Source organism: Anabas testudineus, chromosome 24 (assembly GCF_900324465.2).
Source record: "Anabas testudineus chromosome 24, fAnaTes1.2, whole genome shotgun sequence".
Lineage (NCBI taxonomy): Eukaryota > Metazoa > Chordata > Actinopteri > Anabantiformes > Anabantidae > Anabas > Anabas testudineus.
The window spans coordinates 4,913,558-4,936,135 of NC_046632.1; the positions used below are offsets into that span (position 1 = coordinate 4,913,558).

Consider the following 22,578-nt stretch of genomic DNA (forward strand, 5'->3'; position numbering starts at 1 on the left):
AAAGAGAAAAGACAGGGAGGCCTTAGAGGGAGTGAGGGAGGGACTGGCCACGGTAGGGAAGGGCTGAAAGAGGAGAGGATGAAAACATGACATGACAGCGCAGCCTTTTTGTCATTATTACTGTTAATTGTTGGCATGTGGGATTCAATTGCATTTTATCAAGTACAAATTCATTAGTACATAGTTCTTATCCTACATAAATCATTTTTTGTTGTAGTTCATAAGTAACTAAAGTGAAAAAATAACAAATAGCAGATGTTGAAGTACTTTTGTACATCAACAAGCGCCTTGCTCCAAATAGTGGAGGTGACGCTTCAGAACAAATAAAGGAGTAGTTCTGTAAAGTGTGTGAAGTATAGTGTTCAAGCTTTGGCTGTTAGCCCGGCGGACCATACATTTCTGAAAGTTCTACCTTCAGCAAACTGCTAACACATTTCTACCAGTCACTTTTGAGATAAGAAGCTTTTTTTTTTTCACTACAGAAGCAGGTTCACCATAATAATAAAGTGGTTTAAATTTTGATTCATTAGCTCTGAACACTCTGGCTTGTGAGTGCACATTAACTAGACAGCAGCCCATTGTTTCATTTGGGCCTTTCAGATACATTTGTCCGTTTAGCTGAAAAAACTATGGACAGTAGCAGGTAAAACCCGCACAGCATATAACACATGTCAACTTCCACACTGGGAGACGACACTGCCTCGACTTTAGCTGGGAAACAGGAAAAGAATGGACTAGCGAGCCAGTAACTGAATGTGTGTACGATTGTGTGATTGCATGTTGGCCCGTGGTGTGTCACGGCCATTACCAGGGAAGTCTAGAGCCCTGGGCCTGAGCTTTTTTAAAGCATGCCCTGACTGTCACAGTCAGTCCACCACACACACACACACACACACACACACACACACACACTCACTCACTCACTGTACCCCTGCATTCCACCAAGGGACATCCAGGGTGCGCACACACAAGTCACCTTCAAGCATCCACATTCACAACCTCCATTTGCGTTTGTGTGTCTGCATGTGTGTGTTCTATGTCTGAGTCTGATTGTTCGCCATCCTCAGAGAGCAGGGCTGAGCGTGACTTGCTGATGAATCATACCAAACTTACTCTGTGTTTGCCTGATGCAAATGTCTGTTTGCTTAGTTGGTTAGCCTACTTTGGATGACGGCGGCTCTGTGACTGTGTGTGTGTCTATGTGTGTGTGTGTCGTCTTGAATTATTCACGGGCAATATTTGATTTTCTTGCACCATACATTACACATACCCTCTGTGAGTTTTTGCCCTCTACTTTCTGTGTGCATCTACTTTTTTTTAGTAAAACTGTATAGTGTTGTTCTTCTATAGCATCAGCAGTGGCCCCATTGATGTGTTTTGTGCTATCATTTTTCAGTTTGAAGGTTCTGGGGCTCAGTTCGCCTAAATATACTGTATATAATGTGCTTATTATCTGCTTAGTTGGTTTGCCAATAGACACAGGGGCTAATGTTTAATCCTCTGGCTCTGAACTCAAACTTACAAATATTGAGGGTACAAAACAACAGTTCATCATTTGTAACCTCTTCTGCCACATTTTGTAAATTGGACATAAAATGACAGAACTATTTGCAGTATCATTTAATATCTCACTTATATGGCATTCAAGCAACGAACTTGAATCAAATATTTAATATCACAACATTGGATGGATTTTTATCCATTTATACATTTGTGGTACCTATAGGATATATCTCAATGACTTTTGTAATCCCCAGTTTTTTCATTTAATAGCACAATGAGGTTCACATTTTCATTTTAATGAACGTCTCAACAACTGCTGGATACAGTTGAAATTTACTACAGGTATCCATGATGCCCAGAGGATGAATCCTAATGACTCTCTATCACCTGACATTCTTTAGCGCCACCATCAGGTCAAAGTATTAACGTATCCAGTGAAATATCTGAGCATTTACTGACTACATTGGGATAGATTTTTGCACAGACGTCCTTGCGCCTCTCAGGATGAATTGTAACTTGATCGCTTAACGTTTGATCTAGTCTATCATCAAGCCAAAATTTCAATTTGTCCACTTTGGTTTGTGGCCAGCTTGCAAAACTAATGTGATTCCCATCCGCCTCAGCTGTGTGTTGTAGTGCACATTTAGCGGCTTACATCTCTTCAAAAGAGAGTCAAATCATCTTCAGGCTGGTAATTGGAAATTGAATTTAAAAAACATCAATAGCAATTTGCTGAATAAAGGTGTAAATCAAGATTTTGTTAATTTGATTAATCGACTAGGCATTTTGGAGCTGTTGATATTTCGATTCTGAAGGTTATTTGAGCTTCTGGTGCCTGCTTTGCAAGTATGTACACACCAAAAGGACCCTCAGAGGTAAAAGGCAAAGAGAATCTATGTATTTGTGCAGGTCTGATCATATGTGCGTGCCTGTGTGCAACTTTGTGACTTGAAAGACAGCTAAGAGAGGTGGCCAGGACCAAAGGGTCAGGAGCAGTCCTCTGGGACTCCCTGACCCTTAACCTCTATTCCATAATTCGTTGCTGTTCTGGACAACATAAAAGGAAGACACGCTCAGACCTTATAGGATGTGATTGGTCCTGCTCTGCTGCCTTAAAGCCCTCTGGATCCCTGATATTTGTCATCAGGGAAAACCAGGAAATACAGAGGAAGTGGGAGAACGATTTCATGGGCTGAAAGTGGAGAACATCACAAGGCTTCTTCAAGTGGTGTTGACATATATGTAGCAGAAGTTATTATTTTCCGGTCTCTCAGAGAGTTCTCATTTTCTCCTTCTCACTGTTGGTCTTCCTCTCCCTTTCCATCCATGCAGTGCATGTGTAGGAGGGATAAAGGTCGTCCTTTTGTCATCAAAACTCCAGATTAGTTTTGCCTCGGTGCATCTGACTCTTTGCTTTATCACTGTGGCCAGAGGAGCCACAAGGTCCAGCTCACCCCTCTGCAAAGTAATAACTCCCACCAGCTACGATTCCATTCTTTGCTCCTATCTCCTGCACTACTATTACTGCTCTGTTATGAGGGGGGGGTTGTACAGTGAAAACTGACAGGAAAGTGAGAAGCAGGAGTATGTGACATGTAACATATGTCACAGGCTGCTATCAAATTGACAAAGTTGTAATAGTCGCTTCAGTCTGCCGAGGCCCAGAGCATAGCATAAATGCACTGGTGACAGCATGTCATAAGAGTATCGTGGTTTTGTTTTAACATTTATGTATTGATGTGGTTTGGAGGGTTCTGTAACTCGATGACTTGGGGATTTTACTAAAAGTCAGTTTGGCTAATATTTCAACAGACTCCAGTACAAGACAGTGAAACAAAGTACATTATTGAAGTGTTTCTTCTGGCTTCAAAACGCCTGCAAGTCAGACAGAAGAAGCTGCCAACAGGGAATGTAGATCTTCAGAGGATTACGTAAATGTGGCATGTGATTCAGACATGTATCTGCAAGAGCATGAATGCAGTGTAAGATGATTACACTGTCAATTAGAGCACATGAATTAGCCGACGCCATCTCCACTCTCAGAGGAGTTTGTTAACCTCCCCTCTGTGTAAACACCGGTGGCCTCAGCCTGCAGCTACAAAAGCTTCAGAGAGTTTGGAGCAGCTTAGAGGTCAGCAGGGTTACAATAAGGTCAATGACACATTCTCTTGCTTTGTGTTTAATCTCATCTTTTTCGGTCCTTATCTGAGTCTATTGAAATTTGGTGGGTTGCCAATGCAAATGTTTTTGAAACAGCGATCGGATCATTGTAAGTAGGGCACCATTAACTGTTCTGTTTAAAATAATTAATACTGTAAAATATGAAAATATGACAAACATACAGTTTATCAGTCTTAAAAATATTTCACCATTGTTGAGGCTCAATCCGTCTAGAGCCAAGCGGCAGACTGACGGTGATTACTGTTATTGTTTTTGTCAACAAATTGGGAACACACTTTAGCGCTCAGGGAAATCATCTACAGATTCAATAAGAGATATATTTTCAAACAACAAAACATGTTGGATATGTCTAACAGGTCATTGTCTTTTCCATTTGGCCTACAATGCTGCTTCCTTCCTTTGGAATAATGTCCGTTTGGCCCACTTTTTCTCCATTTGGGCGTCCATTTGCAATCTCACAGTGTGTGTCCATTTTTCAATCAGATTTCTTCAAGGTTCAGCTTTTCCCAGTTTCCCTGTGTTATTGCCTTTTTTACAGGCCACTGTTAAAATAACCAGATAAAGTATCCTTTCTTCTGATGTATTTTGCTACTGGCAAAATTACAAAAATAAAGCAGCAAACTGTCTGTTGAAACATCATAGCCCGATATTCTAGCATTCATGTTCATTACCTCCAGTAAATATTTCTTTTTAAGCGTTTACTCTTTTCCTCAAGTGTGATTAAAAATCTGTTTAAATTCTTCCAGAAAAATTCCCTCCATGTCTTTGAACATGTGACTTGATGAGTCTTCCATAGATTTTGCTAGTCTCTATTTGATTACAGTACTGAGTTCCTTCTTTCATTTGTCTCAGAATGGGCTGTTCATTAGTATTAGATGGTTAGATGGTTGTTAGATATTTTATGCTTTATTGATTATTTGGATGATAATGTTTAATGGAAGGGATTCCCTTAATTTTTTTAGCCTAATAATCTCTTGAAGGTAACAAGAGAAATCATATGTACGATCTCTTTTTTATTATTATTTTTTTATTATTATAATTATTATAGAAACTCTCAAGCTGTCGAGCTCTCTCAAAGTTCCAGGTTCTTCTTTAATCCTGTTGTTTGAATTCTGATTCATACTGTGCAGATTTAACATTGTTGTCAGAGGCTATCCACTTCAGGACCTTTATGTGATTTAGACATTTGTAGCTTTTTATAGATGATGAGCACCTTTGTCAGTATATTCTTTGGATGTCATGAAGTGACAGCCAAGGCCTGGCAAGAAACAGATTTTCTCTAAAATAAATCTATCTCAGATTTATATTACTGGCCTCTGTCTATACTCAAATTTCAGGTGAGTTTACCACCAAAAATAATGGGAGTTACAATCCTGTGTCTTCAAGTGATAGAAAGGATACTTGTAGATTTTGGCTGCTACTCATAGTTATTATCAATTTATTTAGAGATGTATTTTTTATTTATATAACATCAAAATGTGTTATATGAATGTCACAAAAACTATGAGCATTGCAAGTATGACCTTGAAATATTGTTGACTAAACATTTTCAAGTCATGGTCTCCTCTTTTACCAGAGCGCCATTCGGCCATCATCAGGGTTCATCAATAGGGTTAAGGCTGAAAGTTCCAGATAAAACTAGACCTTGAAATGGGATTTTTTTGGGAAAGTAGAAAATGTCTCTTTTTCCCAAAGCTCAAAGTCAATTTGTTGCATCTGACCAAAGCCTAAAACCCATTTATTCAACAATTATTTGAAACGACAATAAGCAAATGTTCCCAGTTTGAGATGCTGATGCTGTTAGTGCAGAATAAATTTTTAAAATCATCTATTTCTGTTATGGATTACTCCGCTAATTATTTAAGCTCTGCTGTCATTTATAATAATGTCAGTGAATGAAAGGCTGTTTCACTTGTGGAATGAGGGGATTTGAATGCAATTGCAGTCACAGTTGGAACAGCAATTTTCAGCCTTTGTTACCTGTCTTATAGAACCTATACTCATGGCAGCATAATAACAGGAACAATCTGACTTAAGTGTACCACCAACCGTTCAAGAATGGTGATTCAAATGGAGAAAGCCATTCAGTCTAATTGAATGGTGTCTTTTAAAGTCCATGTTATCAGGGTGCAGAGTGCAAACAGAACTGGTGTGGTGCCAGGGTCACAGTGAGAACAGAAACACGCTGTACAGATTACAGCTGCTTCAAATGCATTTATATGTATGGTATTTGGAGATGGAGTGTGTACTTACAGGCAGATAATCAGAGTTTGTAGTTAAAGTCCAATACATATACATGCACGCACAAACGCAGAAAAAAAACACACACACACACACACACACACAAATATGGACATGCCAAGCAGAACACGAACACAAATCAAAACAAAGAATGCAAGCACAAAAGAGATCCAGAGAATGAAGAAAACAGAGAGAATAGCACAGTCCCATCTGTCAAACAAATGTGAGGATGCTTCTATCTCTCTCTCACACACACACACTCACACAAACACATTTACACGCACAGCAGTCATCATTTAGTCTGAACTTGAGCGATATCTGCCTTTGTCCTTTAGCAGCTGGTCCTGAGGGGCCGCTGTAGAAGTTGCATGAAAGTTTGTTTGGAGCTGGGCAAGTGTGTTAAGCTTTATGAGAGCCCCTGGGAGACATGGTGACACACACACACACACACACACACACACACACCCAAGCATACATGCATCCACTCACACACACACACACTCAGGCACGAGGCTTGGGCGGCAGCTCACACTGGCCCCAACCAACAGTGAGGAGTTTGTTGTCATAGCAACAGTAAAATGAGATGACTTTACTGTCAGCCGTAATGTTTCATGGCCCCCTTGCCGCTATGGCAACATAACAAGGAGGAGGAAGAGGAGATGGAGAGAAAGAGCATCAGAGCCATCTCTGCATTCCAGTGGACTCCTACTAGGAACAATGTCACTACAATGCCCTTACTTCCTTCCCAAGACAGGCACACACACACCGTGACAAGCCTGTCAAACACATGCACGAATACACTCACAAAGAGAGACACACATACACCTTGAAAAGCCTGTCAGACACCCTTTCCATCTCGCCCATTCCTTTGATTGTGCGCTCACTATTTTCAGCTACAGCGTTATCGTCACTAGGGCAATTTGAATTCATTACGCTCAATGTCAATATTGGTGCAACAACGCTGTACCTCAGACAGGTACAGCTTGTTGAATGAGTATGCAGGCTGTCAGAAAGTGTGAGGAGTGAAAAGAGAGGAGAGAAGAAGTGGAGAGGAGATCAAAGACATTCAGCTCCACCAAGCGTTTCCCTGCACTGTGGAGAGAGTCGGATGGAACAGCGGGGTGACTATAGGCTGGCTGACTATACGTGGAGCAACAGCGCAGTAGCTATATATCACAATTCTATATTTAGCTCGGTCCTTCCACTACTCCTATCAACACTGTTAAGCACAGTTATCTGCGCTGGTAGAAACGTACATAAAAAAGAGTAGACAGAGAGATCGGGTTAACAGAAGCAGACACAGAGGACAAAAAAAAAAGGTGCCAGAACAAGAGAGGAGCTGAGTTGTTTTGCTCTGTTGCCATGGGGACACAGCGGCCAGAGCTGTAGTGAACTGACAGTTGTCACGCCACAGCGGGTCGCCATGGGTGACAGCTGTCAGTCAATCACGCAGAGTGAGGGGACAGATCGGCCGATGATCACCTTGGATTAGAGAGCGATCGCCCCACACAGGGGCCAGCCAGAACATATCTGGACTTAATCCTCATGTCCTAATGGTGCTGCTTTCCGCTGTCTGTGTGTGTGCTTTTATACAGTATGTGTATGTGCACTCATCTGTTTCCGTGTGAAGGCAAGCTTTGAGGTTCGCATCCTTTTCGTCCCTGCTGCTTGCGTATGTATGTGCATCTGGTCCTTTTTTGCCAAAATGTGTGCGCTTGCAAATTTAGGATTGCACCCTCACATGCTTACTTCTGCTGTGTGTGTGTGTGTGTGTGTGTGTGTGTGTGTGTGTGTGTGTGTGTGTGTGTGTGGGTGCGTGGGTGCGTGCGTGCGTGAGAGCACATGTGAATCCAAGCGAGAGTGTGTATGTGTGTCCAGACTCTGAAACATGTTCACAGGGTGAGTGGAGCAGATTACATTTTGCTGTAGCTGCTGCCTGGGTCCTTCCCACAGCTGTCTGTGCTAGAGGACAATCAAAGGACTGGTTGTGAGCCTTCTGATTGTGGTGTGATAGTTAGACCCGTTCCCCTTCAATTACCACACTCTGCCTGCATCTAACGAGCACAGCATTGCTCTTATGTTAGGAGAATAATGGTCTGATTAGACTAGGGATGGATTTGAACTCACACTATTAATTTGATTCTTTCTTTTCTTGGCACATTTTATGAATATGATCATGTGTGTTCACAGATGTCCTGCAGTGGAGCTAAGTCTGTCCATTGGTCACCTAACTGTTTGTCATGTCCAGCAGTTAAAGGTTACTCTGCACTCATTCATAGCACCAACCTTGACAATTAAAATTTCTCCTGCTGTCAAGACGTTAAAGCACTGGAATCAGTTCTATGACCCTGCAACTGTTAGACCTTTAATAGTACTCATATGTTATGACAGCAACCCCATGTAATGTCAATACTTCACTAGCACACAAGTAATTAGAGGGTACTTGTACAAGGCAAGATTTCCTCAACGAATTAAGCACAAAATTTTCCGTCCCACTCAGAATTGGATAGAAAACCTCAGAGAAGTATGATGATGTATACTTTTCCCCTCACATCTAACACAGCCTAATTGAGACTGTGGTCAAACTCTTGTGTGTGCCTCCACCCTTTGGCCTTTGACAAAAATGAAGGCTTTATGTGAGATGCTAACTGAATTTCATAACTGACCTTGTTTCTTTTCTCTCCTTTTGATTTTCTCTCCTCTCCTTCTCCCCACCCATTCTTTGCTCTTCTTCCCCTCTGCCTGTTTTTGTCCTCCTCTCTTTGCTGTGCGCCTCTCCAGGAGTGAGCCCTGGGCTGGATGGGACCCACCATGCCCCCCAGTAAGAAGGCCCAGAGCCCCAGTAGTGGAGCCAGTGCCTCACAAGGCATGAGCCCACCGTATAGGCAGGGGGACGCTGCCACGGCAGCATCTGAGGCGGAGGCGGCCGACCTCTCTCTGTCCCTGTCTGCCTCTTTCTCCAAGGCTGAGGACGAAGAACTCACCAGCCTCTCCTGGCTTCATGAGAGCACTGACCTCCTCAACAGCTTCAGCCACTCGGGGCTGCGTAGCGTCTCCCCTCTGCAGGACCCAGATGGTCAGCATCCCCGCTCGCCTTCCTCCTCGTCTCCCTCCCCAGATGACCCCTTGCTTGGCGATGCACACACGGCATACGACTTGGCGGCAGGGGCTAACCGAAAACCGCCATACTCCTTCAGCTGCCTGATCTTCATGGCCATCGAAGATGCACCAAACAAACGACTGCCGGTGAAGGATATCTATGGCTGGATTCTGGAGCACTTCCCGTACTTTGCAAGTGCCCCAACAGGCTGGAAGAACTCAGTGCGCCACAATCTATCGCTCAACAAGTGCTTCAAAAAGGTGGATAAAGACCGGAGCCAGGTAAAGATATCAGCAATATTGTATATAGTGACTTTTACTGTCAAATTTTTGAAAGTTGGCTGGTGGTTGTGTTATGGTTAAATTATTTTCAGTATATATAAAGCAATGCTAGGTATACCCAGGTATTTAAACTCTCTAAAGATTCAAAGCAGTTCAGGATTTTTTTAAATCAATCTTCTTTAATCATTTTCTGAATACTTTATATTATCTGAATACTTTATAAAGTAATATTGCAGCCACCATTTGGTAAGTACAGGCCCATTATTCACTCTATCATGTCTGGTTAGGACGCATTTCACAGCCAGACATTTATCAGCGGTTTGCAGGCATATCCAACTTGAAGTCAAACATATTCTGTATTTTGTCTACAGCTGTACCAGATTCGGCCTTATCAATACTTGATGATCTCTGCTTTCATAGTTCTCTTTCACTCTGACGTTCTGTGCTGCCCCAGTGGGAACAGCATTTCGCTTTTGATTTAAGTCTTGATACAGTGTTTTATACTGGCTTTCCCATCCAGATTTTACCCCATTAAAGACTCAGGGTAAACGGGGAATGAATCCCTCACTCAATTAGTGCTAAATTAATACTGCAGGATTTAATAACACAGATGCCAGCAGACTTTAGATTTCATCTTGCCCGAGGGTGTTGGGGGGTGGGGGACAAACAGCGAGAATCATCACTAGATTTGCGTGTTTAGCTGGTTGAGATTATACCGGGGGATAAGGGAGCTCTTTGCGTTTTCCTTGACCAGCGTGTGAACTTCTTCCTTTTGAGTGAGCTGCGTGTGTGTGTGTGTGTGTTGAAGAACAAAATAGCCGAAGGAAGACGATGACATGGTGCGTTTGTGTGTAATCATGTGTGTGTGTGTGTGTGTGTGTGTGTGTGTGTGTGTGTGTGTGTGTGTGTGTGTGTGTTCACACACCCTCACGCTATGCTGTCATCTGGCCCTTGACTACAACGGCAAAGAGTTTCTCTTGTATACATATCTCCATAGTAACTAGGTTGCAGTTGACATAAAAGTATGCTGTTGCTGTAGCAACGGCAAAACTGATTTGGCTTTACTGACTTAAGCGCGTGTGAGCTTCAGATGGGCACTGAGGTGCTGAGTGGAGGGGGGTGGCATGAGTGTAGATTCTCATCTTGCAGAATATGCGCATATGTGCTGGTGTGTGTGTGTATGAGAATGTGGAGCAGCATGGATAGAGGTGATTTTGGCAAGGACAGCCTGTCTTGTCTTCCTGTCACTGCACACCGCTTAAGACAGCACGCTAATTAACCCTTCAAACCTATCCCCCCCACTCCTGCGTGCACACACACTTCCAAACACATACACAGGACATGTCTGATACACAGACAAAACAAGTGCATACACATATACACACTCGCGAGCTCGCATGAATGCTTAAAAGGACTCACACACACAAGCGCTGTGTCGGTGTAGAAATGAGGGCACATCTCTGCAGACTCCTACTCTACCTGCCAAGTGCTGTGCTTTATCTGAAGCTGCAATTACAGAATCTCTGTAATTTTAGTCAGACTCCACCATTCAAAGCTTTTCACTGAGAATATCTGCATGTGAATACTCCTTTTTTTCTCCCTCCTTTGCTTTTTCGTTTACCTGTTTATGTCTTTTTGAATTGAGCTTGCAATTACAGGGTTGAAGATACTCGCCTTTATGTTGCATTATGTTGTACTCATTGCTTGCTGTGGAAAAAAAAAAAGAAGAAAGACGAGGGAGCTGGTTAAGGGGAGGTCAAGTTATCATTGTGATGGATAGACAGAGGCACACACACAGAGTGAGAGAGGAAGAGGGAAGTGGGGAGACATGGCTTACTGTGAACACACCAAATCATATTTCCATCAATTTACAGAGGTGGAGATTAATATGACAGTGGCCTATTTGTTCCAGTGACTGTATTTCTGGGTCATATCCAGGCAGATGACAAGATGAGGACTAGTTTAGAATAAGCTTGGTGCTCTATGCGTGTGTGTGTGTGTGTGTGTGTGTGTGTCAGTCTTGCATGTGGTAGTGCAAACTTGTGAGAGAGAGCGTGAGAGCGTGTTAGTCCCATGGTTGCCATGGCTTTGTTTACAAACAGGATTCTTCACTGTGCTGAATGACATGCCTTAATGACAAGAGGTTTTTGCCCTCAGACTTCTGGATCAGCAGTGAAGATCAGTGTTGTAACAGTACAGCGCGCAAACACACACACACACACACACACCACAAACACACACACAGATATGAACACACACTGTCTCGGTGATATATCTCTTAAAGCCTCTTATGAAATCGCAGCAGAGCGAACTGGCAGTTTTGTAATCTAAAACTCACTACGAAGCCATTCGTTTTTGCCCTTAAGTGTGTCACCTCTAACTTAACCTTGCCCTGTTTAAATAAGAGGTGTCCTTGATTTGCTTGCGTTGTAACTCATAGCGTTTTGAACGGTGGCATCTGGAGCGAGCTAAAATTGTCTGCTTATGGTGTTTTGTTTGACGTAACATAACATTAGCAGGCCGCTGAAACTACAAAACTGCCTCTCCTGTATGCAAGAAGTTGATGTTAGTGTTTTGTTTTTTTCTCAAAAATCACAAATAAAAAGTATTTTCTTGTAAGGTTTTATTTTTATTATTAAATAAAATAACTTATTGTATATCAATTATCATAATAAAACAAATTAAGCTTATTGCTGTGGACCATATGCTCTGTAGTCTATTCCCAACATGTAGTGACTTACTGAAGACACGCACAATTTAAACATGATGAAATAGCAATCGTAAGCCACAGAGAGGGAGCACTTACATTATAGGCACGTTTTTTTTGAAGTTTCACAGTTTTCACAGTTTCAATTCAGTATTTTCACAGTAACACTGGTGAAGGTACTATGCATATTTCAAGTTAAGAACTCAATGAGCTGCAGACCTACAGTAGATGGCTAACAGTGTTTGTAGGCTCTGTAATGTATATGAAATTAGGCCTTGTGTCTTACATGCCATTTGTACAGTGTGTCCTACGAGAAGTTGCCACTACCCCAAACCCAAATGAATTGCTAGGTGACAGCATATCATAGGTGCTTTGGAAGTTGCTTCCAGCTTGTTTCTCTCATGTAATCAGTGATTTACATTTGAGTCTTTTGCTTTTGAATCATAGATAGAAACCCCTGTGAGCGGTGATAGCATATAACAAATGTGCATCAAATGAATTATTTTTCTTAACAGTAGGATAGGATAGGAATCTGGACACGTCTTGAAAACAGCTGCAAGTTGTGTTGGCAAATGACCTGCCAAGTTTTTCAAAGTTTACTCTGTGTTTATCTTTGAGGTAAACAGAAGCTTATCTGTAAGTCGGTTGTAATCGCTGTTGCAAAAAAACTGATAACCTCATGACAATCATAAACTGGGGCAAACTTTGGACTAAATTAAAACCACATGGGAACAGCTCCTACTCATGGAAAAAAGTCTATTCAGAACACCTGTAGGAGAAATTTCCATATATTACTGACAAAGAAACATTTAGCCGACCTTTTATACCCCACAATGCAGCTTTTGTCCTGTTATTGTCAAATAGGCCTATATAATTATCACCTCTTTGTGCATGTATTTAAGCTCCAGCTTCATTTCTGAGCGTAAGAGCCCATATTATATTTCTTCAACTTTACCGAATGTCTTAATTGATGTTTAGACATTTTTCTGGTCCAATAGTCCTACAGTGCAATATACTATGTTATTAATCCTCTGTTTATCATTATGTAAAGTAAGTAATGATGGATCCTTGTATCACAGTAGGTTAATCAGGCTTAAACACAGCCAGGATAATGCGTTTAATCCAACTGTGGATGTCCATCATTAAATTGTAGTCATAATACTTTAGATTTGTACTATAGATGAAGTTATATTGCACATGGAAATGTAGTGGACAACAAATCCTCTTATACTGATGTTTCTCTGTGCTTCATATGTCTTTTTAATCTCATTTCATTACTCAGTTGGAAACTAAATTTACTTTCTCCTCTCCTACTAGCCAATATGAAATCTGCAGTACATGGAGAAATGGTTTAAAACTGTAGTTTTGTTATAATAGCTATTGAGTAAGGAGCTATATGATGTATTTTAAATAGGATCAAGCTTTCTAAACCAGCTGCAGCTTTTTCAGTAGCAAATAAATGCATTTGTTAGGGACTACTTTCAGCTGCGGGCAGGTACACATTTTTTATGCTTAAGAAGTAAACTGCAGTGCCCAAGTTCATTGTGGTGAAGGAACGTATCACTCAGTTTAACAGTCTATCTTACTGATGTGTTGTTTAGCTACAACAGAAACAAGAGTCTAGATGGAAATGTTGATCGGCTGGATGGTCGACCACCAAAGATAAGGTCTGAAATACTATACTCAACTATCAGATGGATTGCCACCAAAGGACAACATCACTGATTTTCACTTTCTCTCTTTGGTTCTGGTTTTTGTTATCTAGTCGCTCACACTGCAGAGGTTACACTATAGTCCTGCTGATGACATCACCTGTAGGATTTTTCATCTAGAATCAAAACGACATTTTAATATAGTTGAAGGCAGAGACAGACTATTCATATAAAGTATAAACAGACTGAAGCAGCTACTTGATTGAGTAGTGAAATGTACATTCATATTCATGTACTCATCTCATCAATCAACACTTAGTTTTTAGTGATAATTAGCAAATGTCAGCAAGCTAATGTGCTGAACTGTCATTTTAAACAACACAAAAATAATACCTGCTAAAGATCAGCATGTTGCCATATTCACATATTCATGTGAATATGTAAGCATTCTCATTATAGCATTTAGCTCAAAGCATTAATGTGCCTCACAGGGCTGTGACAAAAAGACTACGTGGCCAGTCTTTTACTTTAAAGTAAAACATGTTCAATTTACATATATTGTAGTAATCTTAGTATTTCTTCTATGTATTTTCTAATTGTCTTAGATAAAATGAAGCACTAGGTGTTTTAAGTCCAAATTGTTGTGTTATATCTAGTACATGGTGGTGTTGTGTCCGATAGGTAGATAAACTACCAGTATTGACAGTTAATACATATTTGAAAAGATAATATCAGGAGTGCAGTAGCGGTAGTGTAGTGCTACTAGCGGGGTCAGTGGCAGCAGGACTTTTTAATATCTCCCATTGCCAAGGGAGACCAGCCCCCACAGCTTATATAACACAGGAAACAGATGTTGGCAACACACAATCATCTCTCTCTCACTCTCTGTCTTTCCCCCCTCTCTCTCCCTCTTTGTCTCCTCTCTCTTCCTCTTTTGTCTTTTACTCACACTATGACGTGTCCCAGGCAAGTTACAGTATGTGTGTTTTCTCCATCACAAAGATACCCTCACATTTCTCAGTATTCTGCGGTTTAAAACGCAGTTCAGAACTACTACCAACTAGTGGCGCGACACAGATGCATATAATTAAATCCATTTTATTTAAGTGTAATGTTGCTTTAACTTGCAACCTCAAGTCTAATGCTGTGCCTAGTCGGTTTTAGTTTCATACTGCGTGAGATAGTTCTTCAAGTATGGGTTGCTGTTTCGACTGGATTATTTGTTGTGTAATCCTGCTCTTTAGCTGCAAACACTACAGGGATGTGAATGTTTTCCAGCACATAGATGCAACACAAATAAACACATCATCCAGAAAGAGCAGGACCAGATGGGATCAAAGGATGGAGAGAGGAAATAATATAAATGGAGATCACAAATACAGTGTCAGCTGAATGTCGTGACCACGGCCCGCTGCCTCCTGCGCTATTACCTTAAGTTTTTTTTTCTGCAAAGGTATCGTATTTTTAAGATACATGTCATATTGCATCAGAAAACGTAAATCCCATCTCTGACCTCAAACACTTTTTGTGATAATCGATTCTGAGATACGCTGCCTTTTTCTCAACTTTGTGAATTTGTCAGAAAATGAAAAGTCCATATCGTCTCCTCTCGCCTCAGAGCCCAGATGATGCCTGTTACCAAGGCAACCGTTCTAACCTAGGTGACAGACCCTTCCTGTGTGGTTGTGTGAGGTGGGGGGGGGTTCCTACAGATTGAGTGTTTTGATTGGCTGACTGGTTGGCAGCAGCAGGGGCCTCGGCAGACAGAATTTCTGTAGAGAGCATTGATTTAATCGGCTGGCAAGCAGGCAGACAGTAGAAACACACACACACACACACACACACACATATATATATATATATATATATAAAAACGGCTGGCGAGCTGGTGGTGCAAGGGGAAATTTGGCCCAGTGGGGGTCACCTCTGTGGGAGCGAGTGTATGTGTGTGTAATATCATGCTCTCCAGGAGAGGCGTTGCTGGCAGTAATGGAAGCACTCCCAGGAGCAGACCATGCTGGGTAATATCACACTCCCTAGGGAACTCACCATACACACACTCACCCACAGACACACACAGCAAAACACAGTACATATGGACTGCGTTCAACACACTTGACACGCTAATGCAAAGATACAGACGGGGGGGACACAAATCAGCAGTGCACACACATCTTATTACCTTCTTGCCTTACAAGTTCAGATGTTGGAGTGTGTGGTAGCACAGCTTTTCACTGATAAACTAAGATCAGGAGACAGAGCACTACTTCTAGTCAGTACAGCATATCTTTAGGGCTCATTCTGAGCTGCTGTAAGTTACTTTTTTAACTATGAGAGAATTAAAACTACTTTAATTTAACTTCTAATTACAAAATTATTAAAGCTATTTGCACGGGGGTGTTTCTAGCACCTGTAGAGAATGGCCAGTCGTGCTGAACCACTGTGCCACAATTGGTGAAGATTATTTGTTATTGTTTAATTGCTGTCGGTGATACTCACACTAACCTGTAAAAGGATTCTGAAGAATAATGTCTAACTGTGTAAAATGCGAGGACTTTTTAGAAGAATGAATAATGGGCAAGATAAAGTGTAAGCCCTTGTTTGTGATTGGCTTTTGCTTCTCAGAAACACGTGATCAATCATGATAACAGCTGCTCTTAAATATTACTCTTACACCTTGCAGCAAGTAGAAGTAAGTTGATAAATGTGTCTCATTCTTTCTGCACTCGTGTAAGTGTGTTTCCTCAGGCCCAAAGCCCCACAAGAGGTTGGCAAATAAATCAGAGTGATCGACATGATCCTGAAGAAAGGCATAGAAAGCATATTTCTGCTAAACAAATGCTGTTTGTCTACTGTGATTCATTACTTAGTTATTATCAGAAAACTAGCAACCTGACATCTCAAAAGTACAGCAGAACCGCTCGCAATGTCTGTCACAGGTAGAAAGTGGTTTGAGAGAATGCATTTTTCACTGCAGAAATGCCATTTCTGTTCAGAGAAAGGGGGGAATGTATGTTTGCTTTTAGAATTTGGATGAATTGACCCTTTAAGCAGTCAGAAGCCAAAATATTGGAAATCACTGATGTAAGGGGAACATTAAAGTGTGTTTTTCTCGTGCTCTTTAGCACAAAATGCACCTCAGGTTTTCGAATTTGCCACCAATTAAAGCTCACAAATGCACGTCTCTGGCACATCTGACATTTTCCTCTTAATAGTTTTTCCTTGCTGAAATCAGAAGCCCGCGGTGCTGACATCTCCCCACCCTGTCGCCTGTACCTGTATCGTATGACAGAGCACTACAAAGTGAGCTGAACGTGAGGCAGGACAGCTTTAATTTTATATTTAGCCCCCCCTCTACACACCAACCCCCTTTCCTGCCATTCTCAGTCTCTTGTCGTACACAAACTCCCGATTTTGCCACATTCAGATGACAAGACAGATGAAAGCAAGGAGAAAGTCTGTGAGAGGTAGAGATGGGAAGTGAATCCCATCACTCCATGAAGTGTCTTTTCACGGAGACCCGTCTGAGATCCCTCCCCTGCCTATAATCTATAGGCTGGTTTCACACAGACTGGGAGCCGACAGCTTCATTAGGTGAGGGGGAAGCTTCTTTGATCTAAAAGTAGACACCATCGTTGCCTCTGGAGTGGAAAAAGTTTCCTAATCAGAAAGGGAAAAAAAGCTTCTTGAGGAGAGGCAGGAGTGAAAAATTTTTGAGCAAGATTGCATTGAGGTTGTATTAATTCCTATTCCTCTGTGTGTTGTTTGTTTGTGTGTGTGTGTGTGTGTGTGTGTGTGTGTGTGTGTGTGTGTGTGTGTGTGTGTGTGTGTGTGTGTGTGTGTGTGTGTGTGTGTGTTTTTGTTGTGTGTGTGTGTGTGTTTGAACCAATAGATGCACAGAGCTGTGTACAGATGATTTGGTAAATAAGAAGCTGGACTTTGAGCTTGTGTTTGGGCTTTGGCTCAGGTCAGTGTGCTGTGCTGTGTTTGTGATGTGCTTTGAGGGGCCCGATAGCACTTTCAATAACATCCCTCTCATCTCTCCCTCCCTGTCCCCGTCTCCACTCCCCCCCCAACACTCTCTACATCCTGCTTTCTTTCTTTCAGAGCATAGGCAAAGGCTCTCTGTGGTCCATAGATCCGGAGTATAGGCACAACCTGATCCAAGCGCTTAAGAAGACACCGTACCATCCCTACTCGCCCGGCCTGGCCACCCCCTCCACCTCCCCACCCACCCTGCCTCCGACATTTCACCACAGGTAAGATGGATTAGCTAAATAACCAAATCAAATGAAATGATGTTAAGTAAAACATGTTATTTACTCAATTTTTTCAGGTATTGTATACAGTATGTCGGTAGATGCTACAGTGACAGCAATTATCTTACAGAGTTTCTTTTTAGATGTAGACCTGTTGCATGAGTCGTGTAAATATACAATAATACAATAATTGATTTCATGACTTTATTTAAATAGTTTGTAGGAAGGTTCACTCTGATTGTGGTCTGATGCAGATCTCAGTGCAGTATGATCATGTGATGCACCTGATTTTTAATTTGTTTTTACTATCTTCACGGTATTCTGTGTCACCGTCCTCTTGACCACCTCAGACAAAAACCAAGTTGCCACTTTGTGCTCTGGACATTAGTACTTTTATTTAAAGTTTTACAATATTTTAGAGACTTGCAGCCGGCATATGCAACTAGTAGAAACATACTCTGACACATGTCTTAATGTGAAGCCTCCTGTGATCTGGACTGAATGAACAGCAACATCCAGCAGTGCAGAGGTCTTCGCTTCTAAATGTTTTTTTTGAGTGAGGCTTACTCTTCAAACCAATCACAGAATTTCTGCAGCCCATAGCAGAGACAGAGAGAGAAGGAGAGAGAGAGAGAGGGCTGGGCGGAGCAGAGTGCATTGATTTTGAGTCTCATGCTAGTGCTTAAGTTGCATATTGTAGCTTTAACGTCTAATCAAAAAAGAAAAAAGTCAATATTTAGCTGCATCCCTGAGGAACAAACAGTAACATAAAACATACACAGTACACTCCTCCACCTCTCTCTGTCCTCTTTCTCTCCCTCCACCCACCTTGCCCCCGGGCGTGATGTAGCTGACCCTTTGCTTAAATCTTTTGGCACGCCGTTTTTATGCAACACTCCCATTCCTCCTCCTATCTTCACCCCCTTCAGGCACATCGAAGGTAAAAAGCACTGGTTGCCGTTTTTGTCTCCACATGCTCCACACTCGTTCTCTCCTTCACCCTCTCCCCAGCCTCCCCTGTCCATCCCCCCCTGTTTTGCCTTTCCTGCGGCTCCTAACACTCCTCCGTTCCGCTCCCCTCACTCTCTTGTCTCCTCTTTTAATATCCCACACACCCTCCCGCTCATCCTCAGGCATACGTTACAACTAGTGGGGCACCCAGTACTCCGTCTTCTTTATTTATCCCTGCTGTGATTAATTCGCTTTCTTTCTTCACTTTTTCCACCCTCTCTCCACCACTTTATCATTCAATTAAATCCTCTTTTGTCTATGTTCACTTCATTCACTGACCCCTCAGAGCACGCTGACACACCTGCAGTATGCCCACACACACACACACACACACACACACACACACACACACACACACCACTCCACAGCATGGAAGCATCCACCTGTATTGTTCCCTCCACATTCCTCTTCTCCTCTGACCTTTCCTCCACCTTCCATTCTCTCCTTTTGCTAACTTCTCAGTTTCCAACTCTTCTGCCCATCCCTACGGATATGTCAGCAAGAGGTACTATTAGTCGTCTCTCTTTCCGTTCTTTCACTTTTCTTTCTCCCTCCCTTTCTCTCTCGTTCTCTCTTTCTCACTCAGAACACCCTACCACCGCTCCACCCCGCTCCCCAGTTGATCCGGGCAGGTTGGCTTGCAGAGCCAGCGGACTGTGTAAGACAGAATAATTGGTTCACCATAAAATGTAAAAGTGTCATTTTGAACAATGAGGTATGGGGAAGTGGAACAAATTGGAGGCCGGATTCCGAACACAAGGAGGAGGGGGAAGGGAAGTGGGGTGTAGTGAGGAGAGGTTGGAGTGAAGGGAGGAGTGGAAGAGAAGTGTGGGGGGGTTGTTCATTTGCATTGTGGCACACAGTGGGAAAGGAGAAAGCAAGTGTGGAAAGTTTGTTTAGTGGTTTGAGTGGAGCTGAAGGTTTCACGTAATGCAGCATCTGAAGATTCATTGTGTGTTTGTGTGTAAACAGTTTGTACTATTGTGTGCGTGTCCCTTGCTTGAAACAGAAAATCCATCACAATTAACCATTGATTGCTTGTTTGCAGTTCAGAACATGGACGCAAGTCAATTTAAATACACTGTAAGAAATGACCAACTTTGCGTTAGCTATTTCATGACCTTTTTTATCAGGGAAAGAGTGATGTTTTTCCACTCTCAGGTGTCAGAGCGTCTTGAATATCACTGAATCCTTGAAAAAGAAAGCTTTCAAAATGTCACTATTTTCAGCTACAGTATGACTGACTAGCAAATATCTGTCTGTCATCCACAAATGAGTGGAAACCAGTGGCTGCTTTGAAAGTAGAAAATCAATCCCAAGATTTTATAGTGTGCTTTAGAAATCATCCAGCTCCAGCCGTGATCTAAAGTACATACACAGCATGGGCAGTATTTGATACTAGTGAGCTAAAACATTAAAAACCACTTGTGTTGTAGCTCTTCGGCAACATTGTGTTGCTGGTCCGTTATATTGTACAAGATGGATGGATGTTTCCAAAGAGATTGAGTATGTCAGTTTAAGATTGTCAGGATGTCGGTAGTGTTTCTACTTGATCCATCAGTGCAGAAATAAAAACAGATTGGTGTTGAAACATGTAAATTCAGTATGTGATTGTTAGTGATTAAGTTAAACTCGTTGTTAAAACTGGAAACTTCACATAGAGCTTAAAGGTCAAGATTATTTTGGGGACTTTATGAAGTTTGTGAGTGCCATGGTGAGTCTCTGGGTTTGGATTAGAGGATTAGGAAGTAAATCCAGTCAGAACGTGCACTATACTAAAACTAATGCACCCTTTATGTTAGAATATTATATATATATATATAATATACAAGGTATTAAGAGTTTCTTTCGTATGTATTTTAGAACTCACTATGTCCAATCAATATAGCACAATATCTCTCTGAAGAGCACTCACTCTCAAGAATATTATGTTATGAAGTGTAATGACCGTGAATGGTTGCACGGCATGTCTATTATACTAAGGTCAAGGACTGTCTCAAGCAGTTGTACACCACTCCAACACGGACGACGAGAAGATAAAGGGAAGAGGAAGTGTCTGAGTGAAGAGATGGAAGAAGGAGGGGAGGAAGAAGCCGTAGAAGGCAGCAGGAAAAGAGAGGGAAGAGAAGAGCAGTGACGCTTCTTTGTCCTCTACTCTTTACCGCTCACACCTCTTGGTTTTTCATGGACCATAATAACTCACGGTGCACCAGTCGACCCCCACCTGCAGTTTGCTTCAGAGTGTGTGCCCTGTGTTCTGTGTGTCTCTGGACGTATGTGCATGTGTGTGAGTCAGTGCAGTTACGTGTTTCACTCCAACTGTGTGTGTGTGCGTGTGCGGAGGTGTGGATGAAGATCCTATACATATATTTCTGAATAGGTGTATGTGGATGTGTTCGACCTTTGCAAGGGTGTGTGTGTGTGTGTTTGAGAAAGAGAGAGAGAGTGGAAGAGAGAGGGAGAGAGAAAGCATGCTGGGTAGGAGGTCAGCTCCATGGTGCATTCCTTCACACCCCATCAGCATCTGGATGAGAGGAGGAGGGAAGAATGGATGGAAGGAAGGAGGGAAGGGTGTCTCAGGGGGGTTAAGGAGGAGTCTTCTCCCTCTTTCTCCATTTTTTCTCTCTCCCTCTCTCCTCCCTTGGAGAAGAATGATGAGGGGATATGTTGGGAGGGGGCGGTTGCAGAAAGAGCTTCTGCCAGGAGTTTAGCCCCTCGCTCACTACATTTAATGCATGGGGTTGCCTTGGCAACGGGAACGCCGCCATGGCAACACATGTAGTTTAAGGCAGGTGCTGTCGCACTGTGAAGCCATTTGTTGAGAGAATGAGAGGGAGAGAGAGAGAGAGAGAGAGAGACAGCGCAGGAATGGGAAGAGAGACAGACAGAAAGAGTGAGGAGGAAGGAGAGAGAGCGTGAGGAAGTGAGAAAAGGGGAGAATGAGATGGGTGGGGGGTGGGGTGGTAGGGAAAACAGACAGGCTGTTAGCGCAGGAGAAATATGTTATCGCCGTGGCAACGCAATGTGGCAACTCTCCATGGCAACAGCAGGTGGCTCAGGGCTGAAATTTGCGTTTGCTGCTTTTGCTGTTTCGTGTTGCCGTCTGCGAGTGTGCATGTACAGTAGGTGTGTGTGCATACGTGCGTGCGCTTGTGTGCGAGTCCATCTTTCCCCTACATCTGGTGAGGTGAGAGCCACATCACAAGTGCAGACGTCCAAATCCTCTCATTCAGCAGCTTAGCACAACATAAAACAGGTTTCATATTACAAAGGAAACCCTCCTCATAAGTGGAAACAAGTGGGTTGCTTTTTCAGAGTTCACAGCGTCCCCAGGTGTTTTCTCTGCTGTTTGTGTTTGTGTGTGTGTGTGTGTGTGTGTGTTCATTCGTTTTCTGTGTGTGACCAAGACGTGTGTTGTCAGTTACAGACTTAACTGTTGTTGTTTGAGTACAGCCTGTCTATCTACAGAGGAAAAAGAAAGGAGCAGTCAGACGTGTTGTCTAATGGGGAGCTAAAGACCACTCAACCTGGAAAAGCTCTTACAGTACATCCTCTTTTGTTTTTTTCTCCCGCTCTCTCCATCCCTATCCCTCCATCCTTCTCCTTCTGTCCGCCTGCCAGCAGAACTGTATCTTTTGTCTTC

The 22,578-nt window shown here is 42.4% G+C and overlaps 1 protein-coding gene across 1 annotated transcript in view; it reads left to right on the forward strand.

Annotated features, from left to right (window-relative positions):
* ches1 (checkpoint suppressor 1) overlaps positions 1-22,578 on the forward strand; it is a 49,550-nt gene that overhangs the window by 14,987 nt on the left and 11,985 nt on the right. The window contains exons 2-3 of the mRNA XM_026341369.2: positions 8,707-9,306; positions 17,773-17,924. Coding sequence (XP_026197154.1) covers positions 8,725-9,306; positions 17,773-17,924 — 734 coding nt within the window. The 5' untranslated portion in view covers positions 8,707-8,724. The remainder of the gene's footprint in view (positions 1-8,706; positions 9,307-17,772; positions 17,925-22,578) is intronic.